The 26,142-nt window shown below is 47.7% G+C and overlaps 1 protein-coding gene across 1 annotated transcript; it reads right to left on the reverse strand.

Annotated features, from left to right (window-relative positions):
- Positions 1 to 2,805: 2,805 nt before the first annotated feature.
- On the reverse strand, positions 2,806 to 20,862 carry SCD (stearoyl-CoA desaturase). Its single transcript, XM_055252244.2, has 6 exons — positions 19,854 to 20,862; positions 19,039 to 19,321; positions 14,837 to 14,967; positions 12,705 to 12,910; positions 10,574 to 10,806; positions 2,806 to 6,879 (listed from the first exon to the last, which is right to left on the reverse strand). Exons 1-6 carry the CDS (start codon positions 19,878 to 19,880, stop codon positions 6,680 to 6,682), a joined length of 1,080 nt encoding a protein of 359 aa, XP_055108219.1. The 5' UTR covers positions 19,881 to 20,862; the 3' UTR covers positions 2,806 to 6,679.
- Positions 20,863 to 26,142: the final 5,280 nt, after the last annotated feature.

The following is a 26,142-nucleotide window of genomic DNA, read 5'->3' on the forward strand; positions in this document are numbered from 1 at the left end:
TAGTTTAGAAATACACTTGATTTTTTGCATATTGATATTATTATATCCTGCAACCTTGCTGAGCTCAATTATTAGCTTTAATACGTGTATGTGTGTGTATTCCTTAGGATTTTCTGTATACAAAGTCACGTCATCTGCAAATAGAGATAGTTCTTCCTTTCCAATCTAGACGCCTCTTCCTTTTCTATCCTGGCAGACATCTTTAGGAACTATCTTGGTTCTTCTAGGGAAACGTGAAAAAACTGGTGGCCATTTGGGCATTGGGAATCTCATTTCTATGCTCTTCCCCATTATTATCTTAATCTATTTTTTGCCCTTTGGCCCCATGCTTAATCTTGATTCCTAAACAGAAGCTTAACTTCCTTATACCTTCCCATATGAAACATATCAAAATCAGGGTTCATGACTTTGTCCCCCTAAGAGCTCTTACTCTACAAATCACCCTTTCAGGTAAGCTCATCACATGTTCCTTCTCTGTCTTTAATTCAGTTGACCATGTTGATCAACTCTTTTCCACCTCTCTGATATATCTTTTTTCTTCTTCCTCTTTGGAACTTTTGCAGCTAATAATAAGAAAATAGCCCCAGGATGAATAACAGAGATGCAAAATACAGATTCCTGGAGGAAGCATAGAGGTGTGTTTAATCAGAGGGCGCTCAGCCAATTGTGAAATAAGAGGAAATAAGAAAGTAGCAAAGGCCACGTGTGGTGGTGTGTACCTGTAGTCCCAGTTACTTGGGAGGTTGAGGCAGGAGGATCGCTTGATCCCAGTAGTTCAATGCTGCAGTGAGCCATGATTGCACCACTGCACTCCAGCCTGGGTGACAGAACAGGACCCTATCTGAAACAAAAGACAAAAACTAAACAGAAAGCAGCAAAGAGAACAGTGAGGATAAATTGTATAAATTGAGGCCGGGTGTGGTGGCTCACACCTATAATCCCAGCAGTTTGGGAGGCTGAGGTGGGTGGATCACCCGAGGTCAGGAGTTCGAGACCAGCCTGGCCAACATGGCGAAAACCCGTCTCTACTAAAAATACAAAAGTTAGCTGGGTGTGGTGGCAGGCACCCGTAATTCCAGCTACTCGGGAGGCTGAGGCACAAGACTCGCTTGAACACAGGAGGCAGAGGTTGCAGTGAGGTGAGATCACACCACTGCACTCCAGGCTGGGTGACAGAGGGAGACTCCATCTCAAAAATTAAAATAAATAAATAAATAAATATATTGGATCCCAGTTAATGGGAAACAAAGTAGAGACTTGGAAGAAACTGTGCAGTTACAGAATGGCTGAAAAAATATTCTGGCTTGAACACGTTAAGAAAAATAAAGAGAGAAAGGGACTCATGGTAGAAAACCAGATATTGAGGAAAATGTCACCATTAAGCTCTAGCAAGGCCTCCATGTACATAGACTTTTGAGTTTGGATACTCTGAATTACTCTGAGAGACTCGTGCTTCTTGTCCAGGGTGAGGGCAACCTTAGATGAGAAAGCAAAGTGAGCTGGAGAACTGGCTCTGGCGAGCTCTCAGAAACCCAGGTATTGCTCGAGGTGGCTCCTGATGGAATATGGAGCTTCTTCAAACTGTAAGAGTCTGCCCTTCTTTTTTCCATAAGAGGATTATCAGATAAAATATAGTAAAAGCTAGGCTGGGTGTGGTGGCTCACGCCTGTAATCCGAGCACTTTGGGAGGATCGCTTGAGCCCAGGAGTTTGAGAACACCCTGACCAACATAGTGAGACCCACCTCTTCAAAAATAAAACTAAAAAAAAAATCAGCCAGACATCATGGTGCATGCCTGTAGTCTCAGCTACTTGCGAGGCTGAGGCAGAAGAATCACTTTTGCCCAGGAGTTTGAGGCTACAGTGAGCTACAATCACACCACTGCACTCCAGCCTGGGCAACAGAGCAAGACTCTGTCTCAAGAAAAATAATTTTAAAAGTATTAAAAGCTAAAAGGAAAAACCAAAAACCAAAACCGTTTCCACTTTGTGCACCTGTGAGCATGAAGCCCTCTGCTCCAGGAACATACAAGCCTTTCCTTGGATTGGTTTTCCTTTCTTCCTGCTGCTGTGCATATCAGCATTCTCAAGAAGCCATTTTACTCCCTAGAGGTGACTACATTTCAGAAACAGGAAAAAGATGGACTGCCCAGCCTGGGTTGCAAGGTAAAGAACTGCTTTTGGCTGGGCGCAGTGGCTCACACCTGTAATCCCAGCACTTTGGGAGGCTGAGGCAGGTGGATCACCTGAGGTCAGGAGTTCGAGACCAGCCTGACCAACATGGTGAAACCCCATCTCTACTAAAAATACAAAATTAGCCAGACATGGTGACATGTGCCTGTAATCCCAGCTACTTGGGAGGCTGAGTCAGGAGAATGCTTGAATCCAAGAGGTAGAGTTTGCAGTGAGCCCAGATCACGCCATTGCACTCCAGCCTGGGCAAGAGCAAAAAACTGCTTTCCCAGGGAGTGCTTCTCCTGCTGGTCTCTTCCTCTCCCAGTGTCTTTATCTTAGGGCTATGTGACCGGCCACGTGACACAGCCGAGAACCCTGGCACTTCCCCAGGGCCAAGTTGCCAGCTGGTGTTAATGTGTTTGATTTAATGGCAGCAGACTCCTGGCTTCCTGCTTCCCAGAGTTTAACCTAAAGTTACCTTTAGGACAGCAGGGCAGGTTACTGGGGTATGAGTCAACCATTGTAACTTCTACTTCTTTTATACTCTTAAAGGTACAGACACAGATATGAGCCAGAGATAAATCCCAAGACTTTGAATCACAGCCAAAAGAAACTCCCAGACCCAGTGCAATCAGATTCACTTCACTTTTATTATGAACAAACACAATCTCAGATTAGTACAATTAGCTTCAGAGTTGATATTAATAGAATTTATTCCAAAATTATTCTTGTCACAAGTAACTACTATATCCCACATAAAAAGGGAAAAAATCCCGCCCAATCACAGAAAAGGCATCCTCTGTATGTTTCCGTGGCAATGCGTTGTTTATGCATTCTCAAATTTTGTCTGGCTAGTTATCCACCGCTTCTCCAATGGATTCACTCAGTTTCTTGAAGAACCATATAGACTAATGACAGCATCTGGGACACATGGACATATCAAGTTCATGGTGGACACTGCTATTACAAAAAATACTCAGGTCTTAAGAATTCCTGTGCTGAAGGATCCCAAAATGCTTTCTAAAAAGCATTAGTCACGCCTCAAAACTGCCCTTTGAGGTAGGTCAGTATTATTATCCCCATTTTAACAGAAGGAAAACTGAGGCACCTTATAGTTAAGTGACTTGCCCAGAGTCACATAGCAAGTCAGTGGCACAGTGGTAGGAGAGGCCCTGGCCTTAACCACCAGCATAACATGGCCACCTCGCTTTTTTAACCTTTCATGATGACCTATTTGAGCTACACTTACAGAGAATACACCCAAGATACTAGCAAACCAAGGAGAAAATTTTCCATTTTAAATGCTACAACCATCTTTTAACCTAAAAAAAAAAAAAAATTATAAATCAAATACATTCAAATTACTTCCACCCTCCATCAAATGTGGGCACTTAAGAAAAGCAGCCCAAACAAAAGTTTCCAGAATGAAGCCCAGAAGGGAATCCTGCAAATCGTGATACTGATAATCCTCCACTCAGGCCCCTTTTTCTACCAGCCACTTCAGTAGGCTTTCAGGTGCAAAGGGATTCTGCAGAGAGAGTGAGGGCAGGCTCATATGCAACACTGTGATTAGAAAAGATGTAAGGCACCCGAGTTAAGTTGTCAGCACACCCCCAAAGCAAGGACTGTTAGAAATCCGGACTCTTGATCAGATCTGAGTTTATCATTAATGTGTCACTTGAATTGAGCTTTAGAATCTTGAAAATAGTGTTCCTTACTCAGCAGACACACCCCCACCCACACCCACAGCCACACATACATTGGGGCCCTCAGCCTGAGGTGCCATCCAGCCTTATGTAGGGTCATGGTACAGATCAGATCCATGGCACACGATTACAATAGGAAGAAGTGAAAGTTGTTTTTATTGTTCATATATTATCAAGCAGGCATCTGATGACCTGTGGAATTAGAAATACCAGGACATTTCCAAGGGGTAGGTGCACAGGTCAACAGAACTAAACTACAGTGATCTTCCCTTAGATTCTTTTCTACTGAGGTGAATAGCTCAAAAGACAACGATGCCTGTAGTCCAGGCTAACCCCTGCAGCCTCTATGCCATTAACACAGGAAGGCCCTCCTCCCTTCTAGCACTGGGGCTCAACAGTGGACTGAGTGTTTGGTAGTGTACATTTCCAATCTTAGTAGAGCAGAGCCAGGCTTCTGCTTTGATGACTGAGCTACAGGGACAGGAGTGGTCCAAGGTTCTCAAATTCTGTTTTTGTTTTTTTCCACACTTCTATACTATTGTCTGCCCTAGGCTGTAGGAATGCTGCTTAGTTTGCTGAACAGACACTGTGTTCAGCAGGGTTTGTGGTATCTCAAATCCCAGGTCTCAGCCAAAGCTTTGCAGTTCACCCTGACTCCAGGGAACAGGGCCTCCTTTCGAGGTGAGGCACTTGGGCTCTTGCCATTGCTTCTTCCCAGTGAGAACTGTTTCCTTCTACTTCTACAAGCATTGCACTGCCAGCTGAGAGCACTGACTCAGGCGGGGCACCCTTACCGAGCAAGCAGGGGGCATTCAGCATGCTCTCTGGTTCTGACCCAGAGAGAGGGGACTGAAAATAAACCCTCTTTTGCTCTGTGGCTGGCCCACTGGCTCAACGTGAGTGCTTGGCTTGGCTGTGCCTCATGAGAGAGGGCGGGAGAGAGAGGCTTTCTGGGCCAGAGATGTTTCTGGGAGGGTTTGCCAGCCTTGTCTTGAGCCATCAGTGTGGCAGGGGAGCACAGGGGTGTAGGTGGAGACACTCCAGAGGCCACGTGAAAGTGGCAGCTAGCTCTACTTTCAAAAGAGAAGCAGTGGTTCAGTGACCCTGAGCATTCTGTCTGCAGGAGGGAGCTGCCTGGACAGCAAGTCATCACTGCCTCTGAATACACACAAAGGAGGCTGCCTGTCCAGGGAAAGAAGAAAACGTTCAGGGAAGAAAAAGATCTGGTCAAAGAAAAGGGACAGACAGGGTAGAGCCAGGAATCAAGAATCAGGGTAGTGAAGAGATTCCTAACCCTGCCCCCCAGGCAGTTCTATACTTTAGGCTAGATGTTAACAGAGACCCCCTCCAAAAAAAATGAGTGAAGGGGCACAACACTGTGGAGAGAAGCCTTCTAGTTTTTACTCATTTCAAGGAGAAACTGGAACTAATTAATGAATGGACCTAATATCTAGTTTATTTTATTAAGACTCCCAATAACTCACTCAGCAACCTTCTCAAGCCCCTGGCAACGTGTTCTCAGATCCCTTCCTATGTGAAGTTCGCTCTTAGAAGCTGCCTATAGATCCTGTCCCTCAACCTCTCCATCTTATGCCCAGCAGTGGAGAGGAAATTGGCATCCCAACTAATTCCTCCTCTCCTTCAGAGTTTTTTCCAAACATCCCTCTTTGGGAGGGAAATACTCTAATAGTTCAACGTTCTAAGCAATCTATATATGTATATATATTTTACGTTTGACCCGACTCCACCTCCTAAAATCCTTCCCTTTTTTTGGATGTTTGGAAATGCCACAGCCATCTTATTACTATGAGGGGAACAACCAATATCCTGAAGATGGCAGAGCAGAAAGAGAAAGAACGGTAATGAGCAGCTCCTGGAATACTCAAAATTCTATGAGCTGCTGTTGTTACCAAATCTGGAAACACCCAACTTCAAGACTTCTTGATATATGAACTAAGAAATCTCCTTGTTATTATAGAAAAAAAGAAAAGAAAACCCTTCCCCAGCAGAGACCACTTTTACTACAAACTTAAAATGTCTCTTCGTTATCCTCGGCCTCAACTATATGTTGCGGCGTTGAATTAGCATTGCCAAACACCACAGCCACTTCTTACCCCGAGCCAGGAGAGAAAGGAAGCATGCTATGTGGTGGGGCTTGAAGTCCTCACTAGGTAGGCAGCTGCATGTCTGATCATGGCAAGAGGTTCCTCTTGCTTAGCTTCCCTCATCCTTACATTCATACATGCTAACTCTCTCCCCCGACAATTTACCTGCTTTAGAAGCTTTGTGTCAAATGAAGTTGATTTTCCATTCCATCTAGCAAAAGCCTGGGCTGAAGATAATTAACAGGGGACTACCCAGAAGATTCTGTTTTATCTCTAGCTCAAGCCACCTACTTCAAAGCTCACAACAGCTCAAGGAAAGAGAGTTATCTGGAGCAAAGACCATTCGTTTTAGGCTACAGAAAGGTTGTCTAGGCTTTGGAAGCTGGACACTGAACAAAGACTGACCAGCTGCTTGCCTGGGAGGCAATAAGAGAAAGGAGGGCGATAGCAACAAAGTGAAAAGGAGGACAATGGGCCTAGAAGAGAGAGAGGATAAGAGAAGAAATAATATCAGCTTAGCATCATAAAGGCAGAGTTGTTGGCTTTCAATACTTTTGAATTTTAAAAGAATACTGTACTGGAATGGGTTAACATCATCTTTAGCATCCTGGTAGCATTATTCAGTAGTTAATAAACAGACATTAAAACCTCTGCCTGGCTGGCTTTTGAAAAAGGAACCTGAGGGACCCCAAACTCAGCCACTCTTGTAGCTTCCGTCTCCGGTTCTTTTAATCCTGGCCAAGATGGCGGCCTTGGAGACTTTCTTCCGGTCATAGGCCAGACCGAGGGCGGCCATGCAATCAATGAAGAATGTGGTGAAGTTGATGTGCCAGCGGTACTCACTGGCAGAGTAGTCATAGGGAAAGGAGTGGTGGTAGTTGTGGAAGCCCTCACCTGAAACAAAAGCAAGAAGAGAAGTTATGGAGTGACGGTGCATTGAGGTTTTTTTGATTTGTGCACACCAGTTAGCTAGCTAGCAGGGTACCTCACACCTGGGAGAAACTCGCTATTGTTGAATGGATGAATTCAGTCTCTTTTAATATGAACCAAATAGATCCCCTCAGAGGCATCTTTACTTTTATTATTTTACTTTTTTTGTAGAGACGGGGTCTTGCCATGTTGCAAGCAACCCTCCCACCTTGACCACCCAAAGTGCTAGGATTACAGTCATGAGTCACTGCGCCCGGCCAAAGGCATCTTAAGGAGTGATTGGAGACACCGGTCACCCATGGCTGTCTGGGAGCCTTGTGGGAGGAGAATTGACAGTTTCTCAGAGGATAAAATGACTAGAGAGAAGCTCCTACTTTTGGGAATGGATATCAGATCGGAAAATTCCAAATTCACTCTTGGCCTTGCCCTCAAGGCTCTGTGTGTATGTGCACGTGCTTGCAGAATGAAGCACTCTGGCTATGACTCTTAAAAAAATGTGTAAAGAAGCACACCTTTCCCCACCACACTGGAACCACCTCTAGGGGTGGGAGGTTCCAAAAGAGTGGGCCCTGCAGCCAAAGATCAGAAGAAAGGCCAGCCCAGGGGTTGGAATATCCTCAGCCACTGCAGTTCCCAGGGGCTGCTTCAACTTTTTTGAGCTTTGACCCTGTTGTGGGGGAGGTGCTGATAAAACAGAAGCTGTCTGAGAAAGAAAAATGGAAATGCTTAGATACCCTCTAACCTCTGAGATTTTGAGGACTCTTGGGATAAGCATTTCACTTTGCTGGAGGGAGGAAAACAAACAAATTCTGGATTCACAGCAATTTCTCTAACGTGTAAAGCTTTGGAAACTCGACAGATAGAGAGTTTGCCAACTCTTGGCAGGATTCTTCTTTCTGAATCACAGCCAAAAATAATACTGACCCTAATCAGGCATGGATAAAGAATAGCTACTAAGAGCTAATATTTGGTTCTTTGTAGATAACAATACCCTCAGACAGACCAGTCATGACATTAATCAGAAGCAAGGCAAGGAAGTCCTGCAAAGTAAATGACATCATCTAGGGCATTTCAAGGTATGTCCTCCCTCTGTGACATCTGATGATCTGCAGTGTGAACTGGGGAGGAGGGGGGTAGAATGCCAGGAATAAAGGTACTGAGGATTACTAACGTCCATTAATGGTTTTGCAGCTGGGCTCTGTGTAAGCACTAGCCAGGCCTTTAGTTACCAGATTTAAAATGGAATCAGATGCACACAGAGACAAGGGAGAAAAAAAAAGAGGAAGAGGGTTAACGGGTAGAAAGAAGATAGGACTTTGCAACTGGAGCAGCAAGAGATAGCCCAAGAAAGGCTCAAGGGAGAAGGTTAATTTGGCAGAGAAGATGAGCTTGTGACAGTAAGGGAGGTAATTCAAGAAACAAAAAGATTAGGGTGGCAGGAAACAGAGCTGGAGGAGAACAAAGGGTGAGGTGATAAGGGACGCAAGCAGCAGGCAAGGAGGAGTGAATGATAACAACGACAGGTCAGATATTGGCAGCCACTTTGAACTGATAGCCACCCAGAGGCTGGAGGTGGGGAAGGTCATTATAAATCCATTTGTGATACAGGACACATCTCACACCAGAAACTCCATTCCTATGATAATCTCTGATTTATACAGTGTATGTGATTTATTTTAATCATGGGTTAAAGTAAGAATAGGCACAATGGCAAGAAGGTGTCTGAGAGGAGATACGTGAAAGTTAAAAAGAGAGAAAAAAATGCTTTTATTTTTATTAGATATTTTTGAGATGGAGTGTCTGTCACCCAGGCTGGAGTGCGGTGGCACAATCTCAGCTCATTGCAACCTCTGCCTCACGAGTTCAAGCAATTCTTTGCCTCAGCCTCCTGAGTAGCTGGGACTACAGGCGCGTGCCACCATGCCTGGCTAAGTTTTTTGTACTTTTTTTTTTTTTTTTAGGTAGAGACAGAGGTTCACCATATTGGCCTGGCTGATCTCTAATTCCTGACCTCAAGTAATCCACCCACTTCGGCTTCCCAAAGTGCTGGGATTACAAGTGTGAGCCACCACGCCTAGACAAATAAATCCTTTTAATAAACATAGCAGGCCCAGGCACAGTGGCTCACACCTATTATAATTCCAGCACTTTGGGATGCCAAGGCAGGAAGATCACTTGAACTCAGGAGTTCGAGAACAGCCTGTGCAACATGGCAAAACCCCGTCTCTACAAAAAATAGAAAAATTAGCCAAGCATGGTGGCATGCACCTGTAATCCCAGTTACTTGGGAGGCTGAGCCCAGAGGATCGCTTGAGCCCAGGAGGGTCATAGCTGCAGTGAGCTGTGATCACACCACTGCACCGAAACCTGGGCAACAGAGTGAGACTGTCTCAACAACAATTTAAAAGATAATAAAGATGGTTAAGGTTGAGAATATAAAGAAAGATTTTAAAGAGAAAAAGAAAATGAGTGTTAGGCAATGACCTGAATAAATGTGTGGAGTAGTGTGGTTGTCTAGATATTATTGAATGACCAATAGCACCAATTACTGGAGAGAAGAGGTCACCAGATCTATTTAAGGAAAACTCATTCAGGGCCTTCATGAAAGTCTGTATTCAGTTGGAAAGAGGGACAGAGAAAAAAAATGTAGGTACTTTGGGAGGCTGAGGCAGGAGGATCACTTGAGCCCAGGGTTAAAGACCAGCCTGGGCACCACATGGTGAGACCCCGTCTCATTAGAAAAGAAAGGAAAAGAAAAGAAAGAAAAGGAAAGGAAAGAAAAGAAAAGAGAAAAGATAAGATCAACATTAGAGAATTGAGCAGGAACTTGTGATCACACTGCTTTACTGGGAGTTTCCTGAAGGCATGTTGAGGGAAGGGATGTTCCTAGCCCAGAATAGAAGTAGAAGAGAGAAAACTAGAGGACAAGAGGAGACAAGAGGGTAGGTGGTAGTAAAGGGCCACCAGCAGTTATTTTGATGCCCTGCATAATGGCATCACCAAACAGTAAGGCATGGCACACTCTTAAAGCAAGGCATATCTGAGTAGAGTGGAAAGATAAAAAATACTTTGTGTGGCATACTTGAAGTTCATAAAACACCAGGCTTACTGGCCACTCAGATGATCCCATTGTTCTATTTATGCATTCCTTGCCTCAAGCAAGACTGCAGACCAGCCCAGAGCTGATGAAAGAAAGGAAAACTCCAAGGTGCTCATCATGTATGGCATTTGGTTTTCTGGGTTTTTTTTTTTTGTTTGCTTGTTTTGCTTTTTAATAGAAACAGGGTTTCACCGTGTTGGCCAGACTGGTCTCAAACTCCCGACCTCAGGTGACCTGCCCACCTCGGCCTCCCAAAGTGCTGGGATTACAGGCATGAGCCGCTGGACCCGGAGCATACATGGCATTTGGAAATTGTTTTAGAACCTGGAATCAAAATCAGTGTTCTTTTGTGTTTTGTTTCTTATCCTTTCATTTTTACATAAAACATGTTGCCTGACTCTCAAAAGGGTTTTCCAGTATACTGCCCCCTAGTTTTATAGTGGAAAAACAGATACAAAGTAGCCATAAAAAACAGATTTATCTAGTTTTTCTGCCTCCTAGCCTAATCCCCTCATCAGCAGACCACTGGATGTAGTCTTGCTTGGACAGCTGACTTACCCACAGCTCCAAGTGAAACCAGGATATTCTCTCGGGGGCTAATGTTCTTGTCATAAGGACGATATCCGAAGAGGTGGGCAGCACTGTTCACCAGCCAGGTGGCATTAAGCACCACAGCATATCGCAAGAGGGTGGCAACAAACACGCTGTTTTGAAAAGTTTCACCCCAGAAACACCAGGGCACAAGCGTGGGCAGGATGAAGCACATCAGCAGCAAGCCGGGTTTGTAGTACCTACATTGACAGACCAGATACCACCAGGTCAATGGAGGGGGACTCCACACCTACATGGATCTTCCACACTAATTGGGATGGGCTGTCTCTTTCTTCCATGTTCAATTGCTTGTCTGACTCTAAGTTCATTGTTTGATTTATTTTTGTTTGTTTGGTTTTTTTGACAGGGTCTCACTCTGTTGCCAAGGCTGGAGTGCAGTGGTGTGACCATAGTTCACCGCAGCCTTGAACTCCTGGGCAAAGAGATCCTCCCACCCCAGCCTCCTGAGTAGCTGGGACCACAGGCATGAACCATCATGCCCATTTAGTTTTTAATTTTTTGTAGAGATGAGGTCTCATTGTGTTGCCCAGGCTGGTCTCGAATGCCTGAACTTTCAAGCAATCCTCCCACCTCGGCCTCCCAAAGTGCTGGGATTACAGGCATGAGCCACCACTCCCGGCCATCGCTGATTTTTACTAGAGCATAATACCACATTGGTAAAATAGGTGAGGTCCAAATTACAAACTAATGAACAGACGTCTCTCTGGCTGGATTTCCCATCTGCCTTTGGGCAACTTTCTCTTTCTCATCAGCACTCTTTTCCAGTCTGTGTTTAGTGTCATGCCTCCATTTTCTGCTAGCTACCCCCTAATTCTTTGGTCTTCTTTTCCGTCAGGGACCCATTGAGTGTCCTTGATCACCTGAAGCTCTCTGTCCCTCAGGAAGCCCTTTCTCAATCTTCATTCTCAATGTAGACCAGGCTATTGACATTCCAAGGGCACTGATCCCCTACGTTCCTTCAGCAGTCAAGTCTTTGACTTTTACATCACTGACATTCCCTGCACCCAACTCTTTTTTCCATTTCTGCCACTGTTTCGCTAGCAGGGGTCCTCATTACCTAACTTATCTCCCTACCTCTCACTTTGGCTCAATGGTTTCTTACACTTGTTCTAAAAGCGGCCTTCCTAAAGCACGTCTCTAACTATGCCACATTGCAGTTCGAAAGATGTAATGGCTTCCTATTGCTTATTGAATTAAATCCTAAGTCTGCTTTTAGGACGACAAGAATGGCATTAGTCTCTCCAGTCTTACTTCTTCCCACACCCTATACTTCAAGCAAAAGGACTCTATTGCTGGAACATGTTTCATGCTTTAGCTCATTCTGTTTCTTCTGTTTGCACTGTCTGTCCCCACACATAGTTGTAAAAATTTCTATCCGTTGGTGGATTCCAACACTATTTATTTCATAACACTTCCTTGGTGTTGCCCATTGAGCAATCTCCCTCCCCTTTGTACTTCTCATAGTACAGAAAATATTCTACCTTATGCCATGGTTATCTGGATACTTAGCTTATCTCTCCACCCCCCGATAGGCTACAAACTTTTTGAAGGTAAGAACTAAGCTACCGGCCTGGGCAATATAGTGAGAGAGATCTCGTCTCCACAAAAAATTAGCCAGGCATGGTGGTGTGTGCCTGTAGTCCCAGATACTCAGGAGGCTGAGGTAGAAGGATTGCTTGAGCCTGGGAAGTTAAGGCTGCAGTGAGCCAAGATTGTGCCACTGCACTCCAGCCTGGGCAAGAGAGAAAGACTCTGTTGAAACACAAAAATAAAAACAAACAAACAAACCTAGGCAACTAGGCTATAATCATCTTTGAATCTATGACTGTCCTAGGACAATAAACATCTGTTGAATGTGATGGGTTTATTTAGATAGCTCAGAGAGAAAGAAATGGAGCAATAGTCTATGGCTGCGGGCCTGTGGGATGTTAAAAATTGGGATTTTAAATTGTGATTGAGAACATGCAAACCCAGCAAATTTCTCAGCTTATATTTTGAAAGTCTTAGGAGAAAAAATGGGGTCCCTAACGCCCAGGTGCCAGGGCCATATCCCCGCCTCCATCAGGGCTTCACTCACCTCCTCTGGAACATCACCAGTTTCTCGGCTTCTAGGTCAGACAAGTCTAGCGTACTGCCCTTCTCTTTGACAGCTGGGTGTTTGCGCACAAGCAGCCAACCCACGTGAGAGAAGAAAAAGCCACGTCGGGAATTATGAGGATCAGCATGTGTTTCTGAAAACTTGTGGTGGGCACGGTGGTCACGAGCCCATTCATAGACATCATTCTGGGGAGAGAGAGAAGAGGAAAGTAAGGCTTGAGGATAGACACCCTATTAGGAGAATCCCAATGGACAGGTATCAAGAGCCCACGGCGCTCAGCCCAACCTCACAAAATACCCAGGAATCTGGGCTCCAAAGGAATCATGGAGTTGCCTCCCTTCTTCTCCCAGCTTGCCACTGAAGCTTAAGTGGAAAAAGCAACTTAAAGTCCCAGGACCGTAGCAATAGGACTGCTGTTTCTTGAAAGTTATATGGTGGGTGGAACAGAGGTAAGTCATACAGAGCTCAGAGAGTTTCAAGAAGTGAGAACATTGCAATTCTTTAAGCAAGGAATGTTGGAAAAGATCCTCATGGGGTACCTAATCCCTGGGCATGGAGAACATGAGGCAGGCAGCCTTGTGTCCCAGGGTCTCAATCAGTAGATAAGCTGCAGCTGCAGGGTGCACCATTCTGGTGCCTTGCAAAAGAGCTCATGCAACCCAATAACAAGGCCAGGCATGCAACTCATGATCATGACTGCATTTTCAAATGACCTCTGGGTTTCTTCATGACTTTTTCCATCCCTTAAAGAATGTACCAATATCTCTCTTCCTTCCCTTTGCTCCACAGGACAACCTAGGAAGCCTTCAAGGTATAAGCTGCTATGGCAGAGATGGTTATGCAAATGTGGCAAGTTCTTGGGATATTGCCACCACTAAGTTGGTTTCCTTTCTTCCTTTTGCTCCAAGCTAAGCCCCATGCCATATGCTATCATTTGCCCATTGCTACAGCTTAATGACTGTGACGCATTCCCTTTCCCCATTTCCCTTCATTCTGTCTTTGCTGTATCTTTTTTTGAGATGGAGTCTCACTCTGTTGCCCAGGCTGGAGTGCAGTGGCACGATCTCAGCTCACTACAAGCTCTGCCTCCCAGGTTCACGCCATTCTCCTGCCTCAGCCTCCCAAGTAGCTGGGACTACAGGCGCCCGCCACCACGCCCAGCTAATTTTTTGTATTTTTAGTAGAGACGGGGTTTCACTGTGTTAGCCAGGATGATCCTGATCTCCTGACCTCGTGATCCGCCCACCTCAGCCTCCCAAAGTGCTGGGATTATAGGCATGAGCCACCGTGCCCAGCCTGCTGTAAACTTTTTGCCTCAACAAACCTCAATGTTTTACTTAGCCACCATGGCAGCCCAAGAAAGGGCCACAGTGTTAGGTTGGTCTATCTAATCTCTGTGTAACTTGTTTTCCTCATCTGTAAAATGGGGATAATAGTACCTATTTCCTAAGATTTTTGTGAGGACTTTATATCAAATGCTTAGAATAGTGCCAGGCTCATAGTCAGTGCAATCAAAGTGTTTGCTCTCATTATCTGAAAATAAGAGTTCATGAGTCTGGGAACATCAACTTCAATCCCACTGTGGTGGAGTCCTAAGTTATTCACTTTTTAAATTTTTTTTAAAAAGTTGGGGTCTTGTCACCCAGGCTGGAGTGCAGTGGTGATATCATGGCTCACCGCAGCTTCAAAATCCTGGGCTCCAGTGATCCTCCCAGCTCTGCCTCCCTAAGATATTTACCTTAAATAGTGAATTTATTGTCCAATGTCTGCCCAGGAATCTAAGGTCAGTCTCTGGCTTATGTGCCAAAGCCCCTTATGATGAAGAGCCACAACAGCCAGATTGTGTGACAACACAGGGACCTTAGGATCAAAAATATTCCTACACATCAAGAGTATTTTCCAATTATCTTCCAGTTCCCTTTTCCAAGACTCAGAAGTCTCTTCATGCTTTATGGACTTAAGGACTGAACTGGAACTTGAGGTGACCACAGGAGAGAGGAAAGTGAAATGGCTGTCCAGGTGTGGCTCCTCTCTGGCGCTGATCCCTCCTTTCTGTCCCCGGATCATTGATAGTGTGGAGGACAAACAGCTGAGCAGAGACAACTTCTTACCTGGAATGCCATTGTGTTGGCAATGATCAGAAAGAGCCGCAGGGGCAGCCGAGCTTTGTAAGATCGGTGGCTCCACAGACGATGAGCTCCTGCTGTTATGCCCAGGGCACTGACAAAATAGTAGAATACCCCTGCCAGGAGAAGACAGTGGGGGAGTCACCAATCAGTGTGAGTTCCATCTGAGAAGGGATGCCAGAGACACTCTCTGGATGCTAGAAACTGTCTTCTTCAGGCTTTGGGTGAGAACTGGCTTTACCATGAACTCTAGGGATAACCACATCCCTTAGATTTTACCACTTGAAAAATATCATCACCCCCCAACCTCTCAACCCAGGAAAAAAAGATAAGCTAAGGAATCCCAGGAACTAAGGAGTCAGAAAGGCAGGAGAGAGAATAGTGCCCTTACCACTCATTCTTCATCTTAAAGGCATTCTCCCAGGGACTAGCTATCTCCTTTCACCTCTGTCTAGGCCACAAACTACTCCTGCAGAGCTCAGGACCCATAAGCAAGGGTGTTATGAAAATAACAGCAGAGGGCAAGGTGTAGTGTGAACCACTTTGTCATCCCAGCATTTTTGGGAGGCCAAGGCAGGAAGATCCAGTTTGAGACCAGCCTGGATAACATAGGGAGACCTCGCCTCTACAGATAATTTTAAAAATTAGCCGGGCCTGGTGGCACCTGCCTGTGGTCTCAGCTACTCGAGAGATTGAGGTGGGAGGATCTCTTGAGCCTAGGAGGTCGAGACTGCGGTGAGCCATGATCGCGCCACTGCGCTCAAGCCTGATCGACAGAGCAAGACCTTATCTCAAAAAATAAAATAACGGCCAGTACAATCTGGGCACTGACCAATTTGAGAAGCCCTTAGTTGTAGGGGACTCTTAGGGGATTCAGACTATGGCCATTTATCAATTGGTATAAAAAAGCATTTAAATATTCTAGCAGGCAGTGTGGCCATATCAGGGAAAAATTAGCCCTGTGCATAAATCCAATTTGCACAGTGTCTTACGCTTTACCAAAGATTTCACGTTCCAGCTATACCATCCACCTCCCCCAAGATACACGCACAGCTCCGTCTCGCCTTTGCCACATCCCTGTCAGCCCATACTCTCATCGGGCAACGCTCACTCTAGACAATGGTGGGATATTCTTCAAGCTGGCAGTGGAGCACCCCACCATTGTCTTCCCTCACCTTCCTGGAGGCCTACAGGCTCAGGAGGTGCCAGATATAATCTCTAACTGGGAAGTGGGCTGCTGGGCGTACCCATCTCTTCCTCTGTTCAGTAGCTCTAGCAGGCAGAAGCTGTGGCCTTGGTAGAAACTGTTAACAATGTTTCATTCCTAGGAATGAATGTTAACAATGTTTCATTCCTAGGGAAACAGCTAGAAACAATAGATCCTCAGTGGCCACAGAACTTAGTTGCAGTTGGAGACACCACACATTGTAACAAATTGTCCTGTGTTCTTTTGCAGCCATTGATAGCCATTTCCTAAACAACCTCCTTTTCCCCCCAGCCCTACCTCCTTTCTTCTCTCCTATTCCTCCTATAAGATCTCCAGGAGAGCCATAGAGCCAGTCAGCCCCAAGAAGAGCTCTCTCCACATTCCCTCAGAGTGGGGATTGAGGCCTCAGGTGATCTGCCCTCAAGCCAAGTGGTGACTGACATCTCCCCAGATACAGTATTTAACCTGCATCTTACTCAGGAAACCATCAGTTGAGCCAGAGCCCTCTCTAATGAGCAAGGGAGCTTCTAGGGTTGTTATTTGCCGCAAGACCCTAGGGCAGTGTTGACTCAGAACGTATATAAGATCCTACATTGACCGGGAAATTGGGGAAAGAACTCAGGCACTCTGGTGACTTTTCTAGAAACACCTCTAAGCCTATCAAATAGAAGGGCTTAAATCAGTTGGAGATTTATTTCCTCTCTCCTCCCCGGGGGAAGAAGATGTCCAGATTGATGGTTAAGCAACATCTCATTGCTCTGGCCTTAAGAAAGAGACTTGAATGGTTTTGCCTCTGGTTCTCAGTGTTGCCAGAGGCATTCTCCTTAAACCTACCCTAAGGGCTCCTTTGGGAGACTCCAAAATGAAAGAGATTTAAGGCTCTCAAAAGTGCTCAGTCATAAGAAATGCTGGAATCACGACCAGTTGCTAATTTAACATTGTCCGTAGGGATTAAAACAAGAAAGGTGAAGCTCCTAAATTCTGAAGGTGGGAAGAGAAGATGTCCAAGTTGAGACCTCTGACCCTCCTCCCCTCATCCTCCTTGTTTCTCAAGACAGAGGAGTTCTGATATCCCCATATCAACATGGTCATTCTTTCTGCTACGCCATCCACCAAAAGGCCCAGTAAAATAAGTTACCATCCAGCCTCTGTGAGCCACATTTATCTGCCCAAGGGCACAGCACACACCCATGGGCAGGTCACCAAAAAATGTAGCAGGCACAGCCTTGACTTTGGGTTGGAATTCTGCTCCCTGCACTAGCAACTGAGGGTACCAAGCAGAGGCAATTGGGTCAAACTCTGGGCTTCAGGAAACCTACAGGGGGTGCTGAGGCTGGAAGGAGCTTGCAGGAGAGAAAACTACTTGTGAAGACTATCCTCTTGGGGAGAAAGGGTGGAGAGAGGCATCCACAGACTCCCTGGGGAATGCTATCCCTGCTCCTCATCCCTCCTCCCTCATGCTGCAACTTAAGTTCTGCTGGATCCTCAGAGGGGCTAGACAACAGATGTCGCCCTCCCCTCACAAATACAAGAGCTCTTCCTGGTATGCAGATGAACTGATCTGCACCTGGCCTGTTCTGTCTCTGCCACAGCTGTGACACATATGTAACCCAAGGAATGCTACCTTCCCCATCCTAAAAAAGTACTGTTGCCCACAGGTGGTACCTAGAAAAACAGATCCTGACAAAGGGGCTCTTCTCAGTTGCATTTCACTGTAGCACCTGGAGGATTCTGGAAACAAAAGCTCAATGAACCAGATCTCACCATCTTCAGAAGACCTAAGAGGTCCTGACGGAAACACCTAAAACTTGGCCTACCAGCCCTTCTGCATAACTACCCTTCAAGAGCGAGGTGTCAGAAAGTATCCCACACCTGAGGCTGCTCTGAAAAACCTCAAGTTGTTTTCTGGAGGAGAAGCCCTGGCTCACCACCCCTTAGAGAGTAGCAATGCAGGGCCCCTGGATCTGCAGAGCTCCCTGCTTTCCCTTCCCAACTTAGGCTCATAGTGGCAGAGGTGAAAAAGCCTGCAAAGCACATGTGTGTATCCAGGGGGCAGGGCCATGTCATCAGGCCACACCAACAGGTCCCTGGGAGAGCTGAGCTAAGGGCAGGTCAGGGACAAACTGGGAACTGTCTCCCTCATTACAGCAGCCTCAAGACCGGGCTCTCTTTTCTGGCCTGGCCTCGATGTCCCTGGCAAGGAGGGATGGGTAGGACTGGTGTTGGAAGGTGCAGAATTCTTGGCACTTCATGGCATCAGGAGAGGGGCCTGAAGCAGGCTGGATGGGGGATGGAACATGAAACATATCTTCAACCTGATTTCATTCTAAGAGCATTTTGTTGACTGGTATGTGCAGCACCCTGGAATGCAGAGTAACAGAGCAACACATATCTGTGTGACTTGGGTTGCACTGGAGCTTCATCTTCCTCCGTAACGAAGAAGCCTGGTCTGGCCAAGGGGTCAGGTCAAAATAGTTTTGTGGATAACGACCTCTCTGTTCCTCCCTTTCCAATGAGCTCTCTCCTCCCTTTCCAGTAAACTCTCTCCCTGAGTAGTTTCCCCCTTGTGCTAGCCCATGACTGCTCAACACAGACCCTAGAAAGCCAATTGTTTAGTACCATGTTCCCATGCCTCCCAGGTAGAGGGGTTTGATTCTTTTCTGGCTAGCAGGGGTGGGACAGGCAGCCAAACAAATGACTCAAACAGAAAAGCTCTTTCAGGGAAAGCTGACTCTCCAGCACAGGTCTACACTTCAAAGCCCACAAGCACAAGGTCCCGGAGCTCTCAATCCCCAGCACTGACGTTCCTGCATCTCAGTACCCCCAGGCTCTTCCCAGCCCACTAGGCCTGAAGCAACCAAAGAGAAATGCCTGAGAAAAACCCCAACCGGGAGGCTGGTGTCCTGTGTAAGATCCTACCTTATTAAAAGAGCAGTGAGTACCTGGAGGACTAGGTCAGGAGGACAGAGAGGCTGCTTACCCCAAAGCCAGGTGTAGAACTTGCAGGTAGGAATCAAAGTGATCCCATACAGGGCGCCCAAGTGTAGCAGAGACATAAGGATGATGTTTCTCCAGACATATTCAACCTTGGGGCTTGGGCCTTCCTTATCCTTGTAGGTGGGGTCATATATATCATCTTTTATATCGGGGCGAATGTCTTCTTCCAAGTAGAGGGGCTTCGTCTCTAACTTATCTCCTCCATTCTGCAGGACCCTGGAGGGAGGCGCTGTAATGGTGGTGGTGGTGGTATAGGAGCTAGAGATCTGGAAGGGGGAGGAACAGGAGAGTCAGGAGAAGAGACACGTGGAGGCAGCTGGGGCCACTCCGCTCTCTAATCGCGCTGGGGGAAGGGTGGACAGCACAGACCCTTCCCCAGCGCCGTAGTTCACTGAAGGTAGGGTGTATCCGAGATGCAACGGAGAGAAGTTCCCAGAAACTGTACAGATACATTAGGGGCGGAGGGCGAGGGGGGCGAGGGGCGTGAAACCTATCGGGAGGAGGCAGTAGGAAGGAGAAGTAAAGCACTCACATCCCCACGAACACAAAGGAAACCCCGCATAATTCATAAAAGCACCAGCACGACCGGATTTTTCCTTAAAGCTTAAGAAACAAAAGTTGGAGACTCAAGTCCCCAAATTACAATCCACATTCCCAATTCACTGAAGGCAGCACAACTCGAAAAAGATGACCAAGTCCTCCGCGGAGCTCTCCCCTCTCTTCTGACACCAACCCGACCCCTGGAAGCCCAGCCCGCGCCGGCGACCCCGCGGTACGGGGCCAGGCTGGGACACTCACATCGTCCTGCAGCAAGTGGGCCGGCATCTTGGCTCTCGGATGCCGGGATCACTTTCCAGGGGCTGAGGCTCCGGAGCGTAGTTTGGGGTCGCCGGAGGACTGCGGTTTGGAAGCCCGCCGGTGCGCGCTGAGCCGCGGCGCCTTGCACGCTAGCTGGTTGTCGGCGCCAGCCGCGGTGCGTGGAGGTTCCCGAGCCGGGAATTTAAAGGCTAGAGCTGGCAACGGGTGACCGTGTCCGGTATTTCCTCAGCCCCCTTTTATCCGCTGCCAAGCAGGGGCAAAGTGCGCGGAGTTGATGGCGCGGGCAGTCCCGCGTGGAGGTGAGGGCGGGAGGGGGAGGAGACAGAGGCCGAGGCTCGCGGCGACCGCAGCAGGGCGCTGGGGATGCTGCCGACACCGACACCACACCACCCGGCCCCTGCCCCTGCCCCTGCCCCTGGGGAAATGCTAATGAGGCTTCTGTAAACTCCGGCTCGTCATTGGCCGAAGGGAATTTGGTGCCACCTCGTCCTGCCGTTGCCATTGGCTCGGCGCAATCTGCTGTTCCCTCTGCCGCCAGCTCCTCGCTCCCCCTCCCTTCCCTTTCTCCTTCTCAGCTTCTCTTCCACCCGCCGCTGGGCCTCTGCCCGGCATCCCGAGTCGGGAGCTTTCTCTCAGGAAGGGGCTGGGGACCCGGTTTGGGGCTGGGGCGCGGAGCCTAGTCCAGGACCGGCCCTCGGGCACACGGAGAACGGGTGGGTGGGCACTGGGGAAGTTTCTCAGGAAACAGTGGGGAACGCTCGGGGGGCGCCCACCACTAACAACTCCGTCCCGTCTTCCCGTCGCCCCAGGCGCGTGGCAGGGAGACGTGGCCGCCACCCCGGGATCGGGAGCTCGGGGGACGCGGGAAGCCCCGCCTCCCTCCCGGACGAGCGCTGGGGGCTCGGTCCGCCTGCGAACAATGGCTCTGCCCCGCCCACCAGCCACGCGCTGCTCACCCGGGACCGCACCGGACTCTGGCCGCACACACAGGCTGGCTGGTGTGTGTGTGCCTGCGCGCACGCATCCTGTTCAGGACCCGGGCGGGCAGTCCCATCCCCAAGCCCGCGCCTCCAAGATGCGTGCGGGAGGTTTTGGAGATTCTTCAGACTGGCAGGTTGTAATTTTGGAATCTTCTTTGTGGAAACAGTCAGGAAACACTGACATGTGTTTTCACCCAGCAGCAGGCGAAAGGACTTGGATGTGGAATAAGAATAGCTGGCAGGTATTGAATTATTATTGCAAGCCAATTCACAAGAATCGTTTTCTGTAAGCCTCTCTGTGACCCTGGGATGTGGGTACCCCATTATTCCATTTTAAAAGTGAGGAAAGAGATATGGAGAGATGGAATAACTTGCCCATGGTCACAGCAACCTATAAGTGATGGAGCTGGCAGTTGAGCCCAGAAAGGCCATATGAGAGCCCAAGCTCTTAATCCCTGCTCAGGACCATATTGCTCTTGGTCCCTGAGATGCTCTGACCCTACTGATCTGTCCCTGTGCCGCCATCTTTTCCGGGTCTGTGGGAGCCTTACCATGAGAGCTCAGAACCAGGCAGGCTATGCATTCACCCGGTCTCCTTCCATGCCCATGTCTCCCCCAAATACTGCCCCAGGATCCTTCCTCTGGGAAGAGGAGAAAATACGGAGTGCCGCGCCAATGATTCACTTCCCAGGAAGAGAAGCACCTGGGATTTCCTGGGAGGAAGACTAAGCAGCTCCCTTGCTGGCCACTGGTCTCAGGGTCAGGCCAGCTCTCTGGCCAGTGACCAGGAGACTGCATTCCAATCCTGGCTCCCTGTCCGGTGTGAAAGTTCTGAACAAGATTGGATGATTTCAGATGTGGACAGCTCTTGCCTCAGAAGTACTTGGCATGTGGCACAGAAATCTGTACGTGGTCTGACCCCCTTCAGGGTCTCTCTGCAATGTCTAATTTGCTTAATTCTTTTGTTTTTTGTTTTTTTGAGAGGAAGTCTCGCTCTCTCCCCCAGGCTGGAGTGCAGTGGTGTGATCTCGCTTCACTGCAACCTTTGCCTCTCGGGTTCAAGCAATTCTCTTGCCTTGGCCTCCCAAGTAGCTGGGATTACAGGCATGCGCCACCACACTCAGCTAATTTTTTGTATTTTTAGTAGAGACGGGGTTTCACCATGTTGGCCAGGCTGGTCTTGAACTCCTGACCTCAGGTGATCCACACGCCTTGGCCTCCCAAAGTGCTGGGATTATAGGCGTGAGCCACCACGCCTGTCCCGGAGAATATTTTCATTCTATTTCTCTTTCGAGCAGAGATCACCTCTAGTCCTGAGGCCCTGGTCACACTGTGGTTCTCAAGTGACAGTGGTCAAACCAACACACTGATTTGGATTCTAAGATTTATTTTTTCGGTCTGGGGGCCCTACCTCAGCAAAAGGAACAATAGTTTGAACAATTATGACAGCAAAAAGTTTGAGACCAGCTTGGCCAACATAGTGAAACCCCATCTCTAGTAGAAATACAAAAATCAGCTGGGCATGGTGGGAGGTGCCTGTAGTCCCCGCTACTTGGGAGGCTGAAGCAGGAGAATCGCTTGAACCCGGGAGGCGAAGGTTGCAGTGAGCTGAGATCACGCCACTGCCCTCCAGTGTCACCTCCAGGGTGACAAAGCAAGACTCCTTCTCAAAATAAAATAAAATAAAATAAAATTGTGATTTTTATTATTTTGTTTACAGCCAAGCTCCTTAATTTTAGTATTCAAAGTGCTTCATGATTTTACTCTGAACACCCTATTCCAGCCTTAATTCTCACTTCCCACTTAATATAACTTGTACCTTCGTCAAACTGCACGTTTGTCAACAGAATATAAAATAAAACTCCAAAAAACCCCTGCATTCTTGCTGATTTCTAAAGATGCTTCATTTTCCCAAGTTTTTCTTCTCCTGAACTCTGCCTGTCAAAATATTACCCATGTTCCAGCAATTCCACTCGTAGATATAAACCCAACAGAAATGAAAACATATGCCCACACAAATGTATATATGAATATTCACTGGAGTATTATTCATAATCATCAAAAAGTGGAAACAACCTAAATGTCTGTCAACTGACTAATGAACAGATCAGATGAGCACTTTGGGAAGTGGAGGTGGGGGGATCATGGCAACATAGTGGGACCTTGTCTCAACAATAAAAATACAGCCTGAGCAACATAGCGAGACCTCGTCTATACTAAAAATCATTTTTTAAAACTTAGCTGGGCCTGGTGGCACAAGCCTGTAGTCCCAGCTACTCAGGATGCTGAGGCCAGAGGATTGCTTGAGCCCAGGAGGGGAGGCTGCAGTGAGCTATTATTATGCCACTGTACTCCAGCCTGGGCAACAGAGTGATACCCTGTTTCAAGAAAAAAAATATCAGCCAGGCATGGTGACATGTGTTTGTAGTCCCAGCTACTTGGGAGGCTGAGGCAGGAGGATCACTTGAGCCCAGGAAGTCAAGGCTGCTCAGCTGTCACCACGCCACTGCCCTCCAGCCTGGGTAACAAAGTGAGACCCTATCTCAAAACAACAACAACAAAAAAGAAAGAAAATAAATACATAAAATGAAAATATAAAAATTAGCCAGGCATGGCTGTGTGTGCCTGTAGTCTTAGCTACTCTGGAGGCTGAGGTAGGAAGATCACTTGAGCCCAGGAGTTTGAGGTTACAGTGAGCTATGATTGTGCCACTGCACTCCAGCCTGGGTGACAGAGTGAGAACATGTCTCTAATAATAAGATGTGGGATACCCACACAGTGGAATACCATTTGAGAATAAAAAAGAATAAACTACTGCTAAGTACTATAACATAATGAACCTTAAAAATAGAATGCTAAGTGAAAGCAGCCAGTCACAAAGTCTCACGTGTTGTTTGCTTCCATTTATATGAAATGTCCAGAATTGGCAAATTTATAGAGACAGAAAGTAGATTGGTGGTTGCCCAGGGCTTGCAAGGAGGATGGAGGATGTTGGGGGGTGATGGCTAAGGAATGCAGGGTTTATTTTTGGAGTAATAAAACTGTTCTAAAATGGATTGTGGTGATGGATGCACAACCTGTGAATATACTAAAAGCCGTTAAATTGTATGATTTAAATGGATGAATTCTATGGTATATAAATTATATCTCAATAAGAAAAGTATTAAAAAAAAAAGACAAAAACTAAAGGCTGGGCATGGTGGCTCACACCTGTAATGCTAGCACTTTTGGGAGGCCGAGGTGGGTGGATCGCCTGAGGTCAGGAGTTCCAGATCAGCCTGGGCAACATGGCGAAACCCCATCTCTACTAAAAATACAAAAAATTAGCCAGGGGTGGTGGCAGGCACCTATAATCCTAGGTGCTCGGGAGGCTGAGGCAGGCTGAGGCAGGACAATCGCTTGAACCCGGGGGGTGGGGGTGGAGTCTTGCTCTGTTGCCCAAGCTGGAGTGCAGTGGCATGATCTCAGCTCACTGCAACCTCCACCTCTGGGGTTCAAGCAATTCTCCTACCTCAGCCTCCCAAGTAGCTGGGATTACAGGTGTGCACCACCACACCCGGCTAATTTTTGTATTTTTAGTAGAGATGAGATTTTGCCACGTTGGCCAGGCTGGTCTCAAACTCCTGACCTCAAGTGATCCACCTGCCTTGTCCTCCCAAAGTGCTGCGATTACAGGCGTCAGCCACTGCGCCTGGCTGGAGATCTTATAACTCTAGATGATTGAGCTATAGGCTCCAGAGGAAAGGTACACTCCAGACCAGCTCCGGAGAACGAGAGAAGACTTCCTGGAGGAGATGGTGGTGCTAAATCCGAAGGGACCATTAAGGGTGAGTGTGGAGAAGGGCAGTTGGCAAGTTCAGAGACCTAGAGGAGAAAAAGACTGAGCTGATATTCTATGAACGAGGACCCTCGAATATGGCTCCTCCTGGGCCCCAGGCTAGATAGATGGTGCAGCAAGTCTTTCCCCGGTAGAGAAGAGGCCAGTGCACTAGCCCCACCCCTCCCTCTGTTGGCAGACATCTGTCTCTCCACACTGTCCACAGAGCCATGGTCTTCCTCTCACTCCAGCCCTTTCTGTGTGTGCTCACACACTGGAATGTCTGCACACACAGGTATGCGTACTGGGGGACAGTCCTCCACCAACTTATTATTACCTATCCCTGGGGCCCTGGGGTAGGTCCACAGATCAGATAGTGCGTGTGACTGGAAGCAGTTTATGTCTCAGGGGCAGAATGTGTGAGATGGGTACTGACAGTGCCGGCAGATGAGGCCTGGGGACAAATGTCTTAGGACCAGGACCAGGACCAGAGATTTCTGCAGTGGTCTGACCTTACAAAGATGCCTTTTCCCAGGCCACAGACTACTCCCTCCCTCCTCTGGAGGCCCATAGGGGATCTTTCCCCAGCCTGGAAGGCTACCCCATTCTGAGCAAGCCATCTAGGATGAACACATGGAGAGGAAAAGCAAACACAGGTCCGGGGCCTCCAACAACAAATAAACAAGCTGAAGGGAAAGTCTCTCTTCCCCTGACTCAGCTTCTGAGCCAAAGTAAAGAGAGAAGAGGAGCTTGCCCCTGCGTTGCCTTTTTTCTTTCTTTCTTTCTTTTTTTTTTTTTTTGAGATGGAGTCTTGCTCTGTTGTCCAGGTTGGAGTGCAGTGGCACAGTCTTGGCTCACTACAACTTCCTCCTCCCAGGTTCAAGCAATTCTCCTGCCTCAGCCTCCCAAGTAGCTGGGATTACAGGCACCCGCCACCACACCTGGCTAATTTTTGTATTTTTAGTAGAGATAGGGTTTCACCATGTTGGCCAGGCTGGTCTCAAACTCCTGACCTCGTGATCTACCCGCCTCAGCCTCCCAAAGTGTTGGGATTACAGGCATGAGCCACCGTGCCCAGCTCCCGTGTTGCCTTCCTGGTTGTAGAGAGGTAAACTCCCATTTGCTTCCTGCAGTTGCTAAGAGTGCTCCGAGGAAAGTCATACTCTCTTCCAGAGTTCTGAACCCACGCCTCTCTCCCTGCTGTAGGTGAAAGGAACAGACAGGCTCTGGCCATTCCTGGCCCTTCACCCCTTTTGCTTCTCTCCTCCCAACTGCCCCTCCCAAGCTGCTGCTTCCCCTACAAGGGAACTGTTTCCTGAGTCCATCTAGCCTCGTGCCCCAGCCAGCCATCTCTCCCTGGCCTTCCCTTTGCCTGACAGTAACCTCTCCCACAGCTGATGTCACCCTGGCTTTGCACTGACACAGCAGCTGAGCTGGGCACAGCAGGGCTGCGAGGTCCAGAGGGCAGCTG

Source organism: Symphalangus syndactylus, chromosome 2 (genome assembly GCF_028878055.3).
Source record: "Symphalangus syndactylus isolate Jambi chromosome 2, NHGRI_mSymSyn1-v2.1_pri, whole genome shotgun sequence".
Lineage (NCBI taxonomy): Eukaryota > Metazoa > Chordata > Mammalia > Primates > Hylobatidae > Symphalangus > Symphalangus syndactylus.

Coding starts and splice junctions, on each gene's coding strand:
- SCD (XM_055252244.2), bottom strand. CDS start 19,880: ATGCCGGCCCACTTGCTGCAGGACGAT. Junction 19,322..19,853: donor CCCACTTGCTGCAGGACGAT/GTGAGTGTCCCA, acceptor TCCCCCTTCCAG/ATCTCTAGCTCCTATACCAC. Junction 12,911..14,836: donor CCAACACAATGGCATTCCAG/GTAAGAAGTTGT, acceptor CTCTCTCCCCAG/AATGATGTCTATGAATGGGC.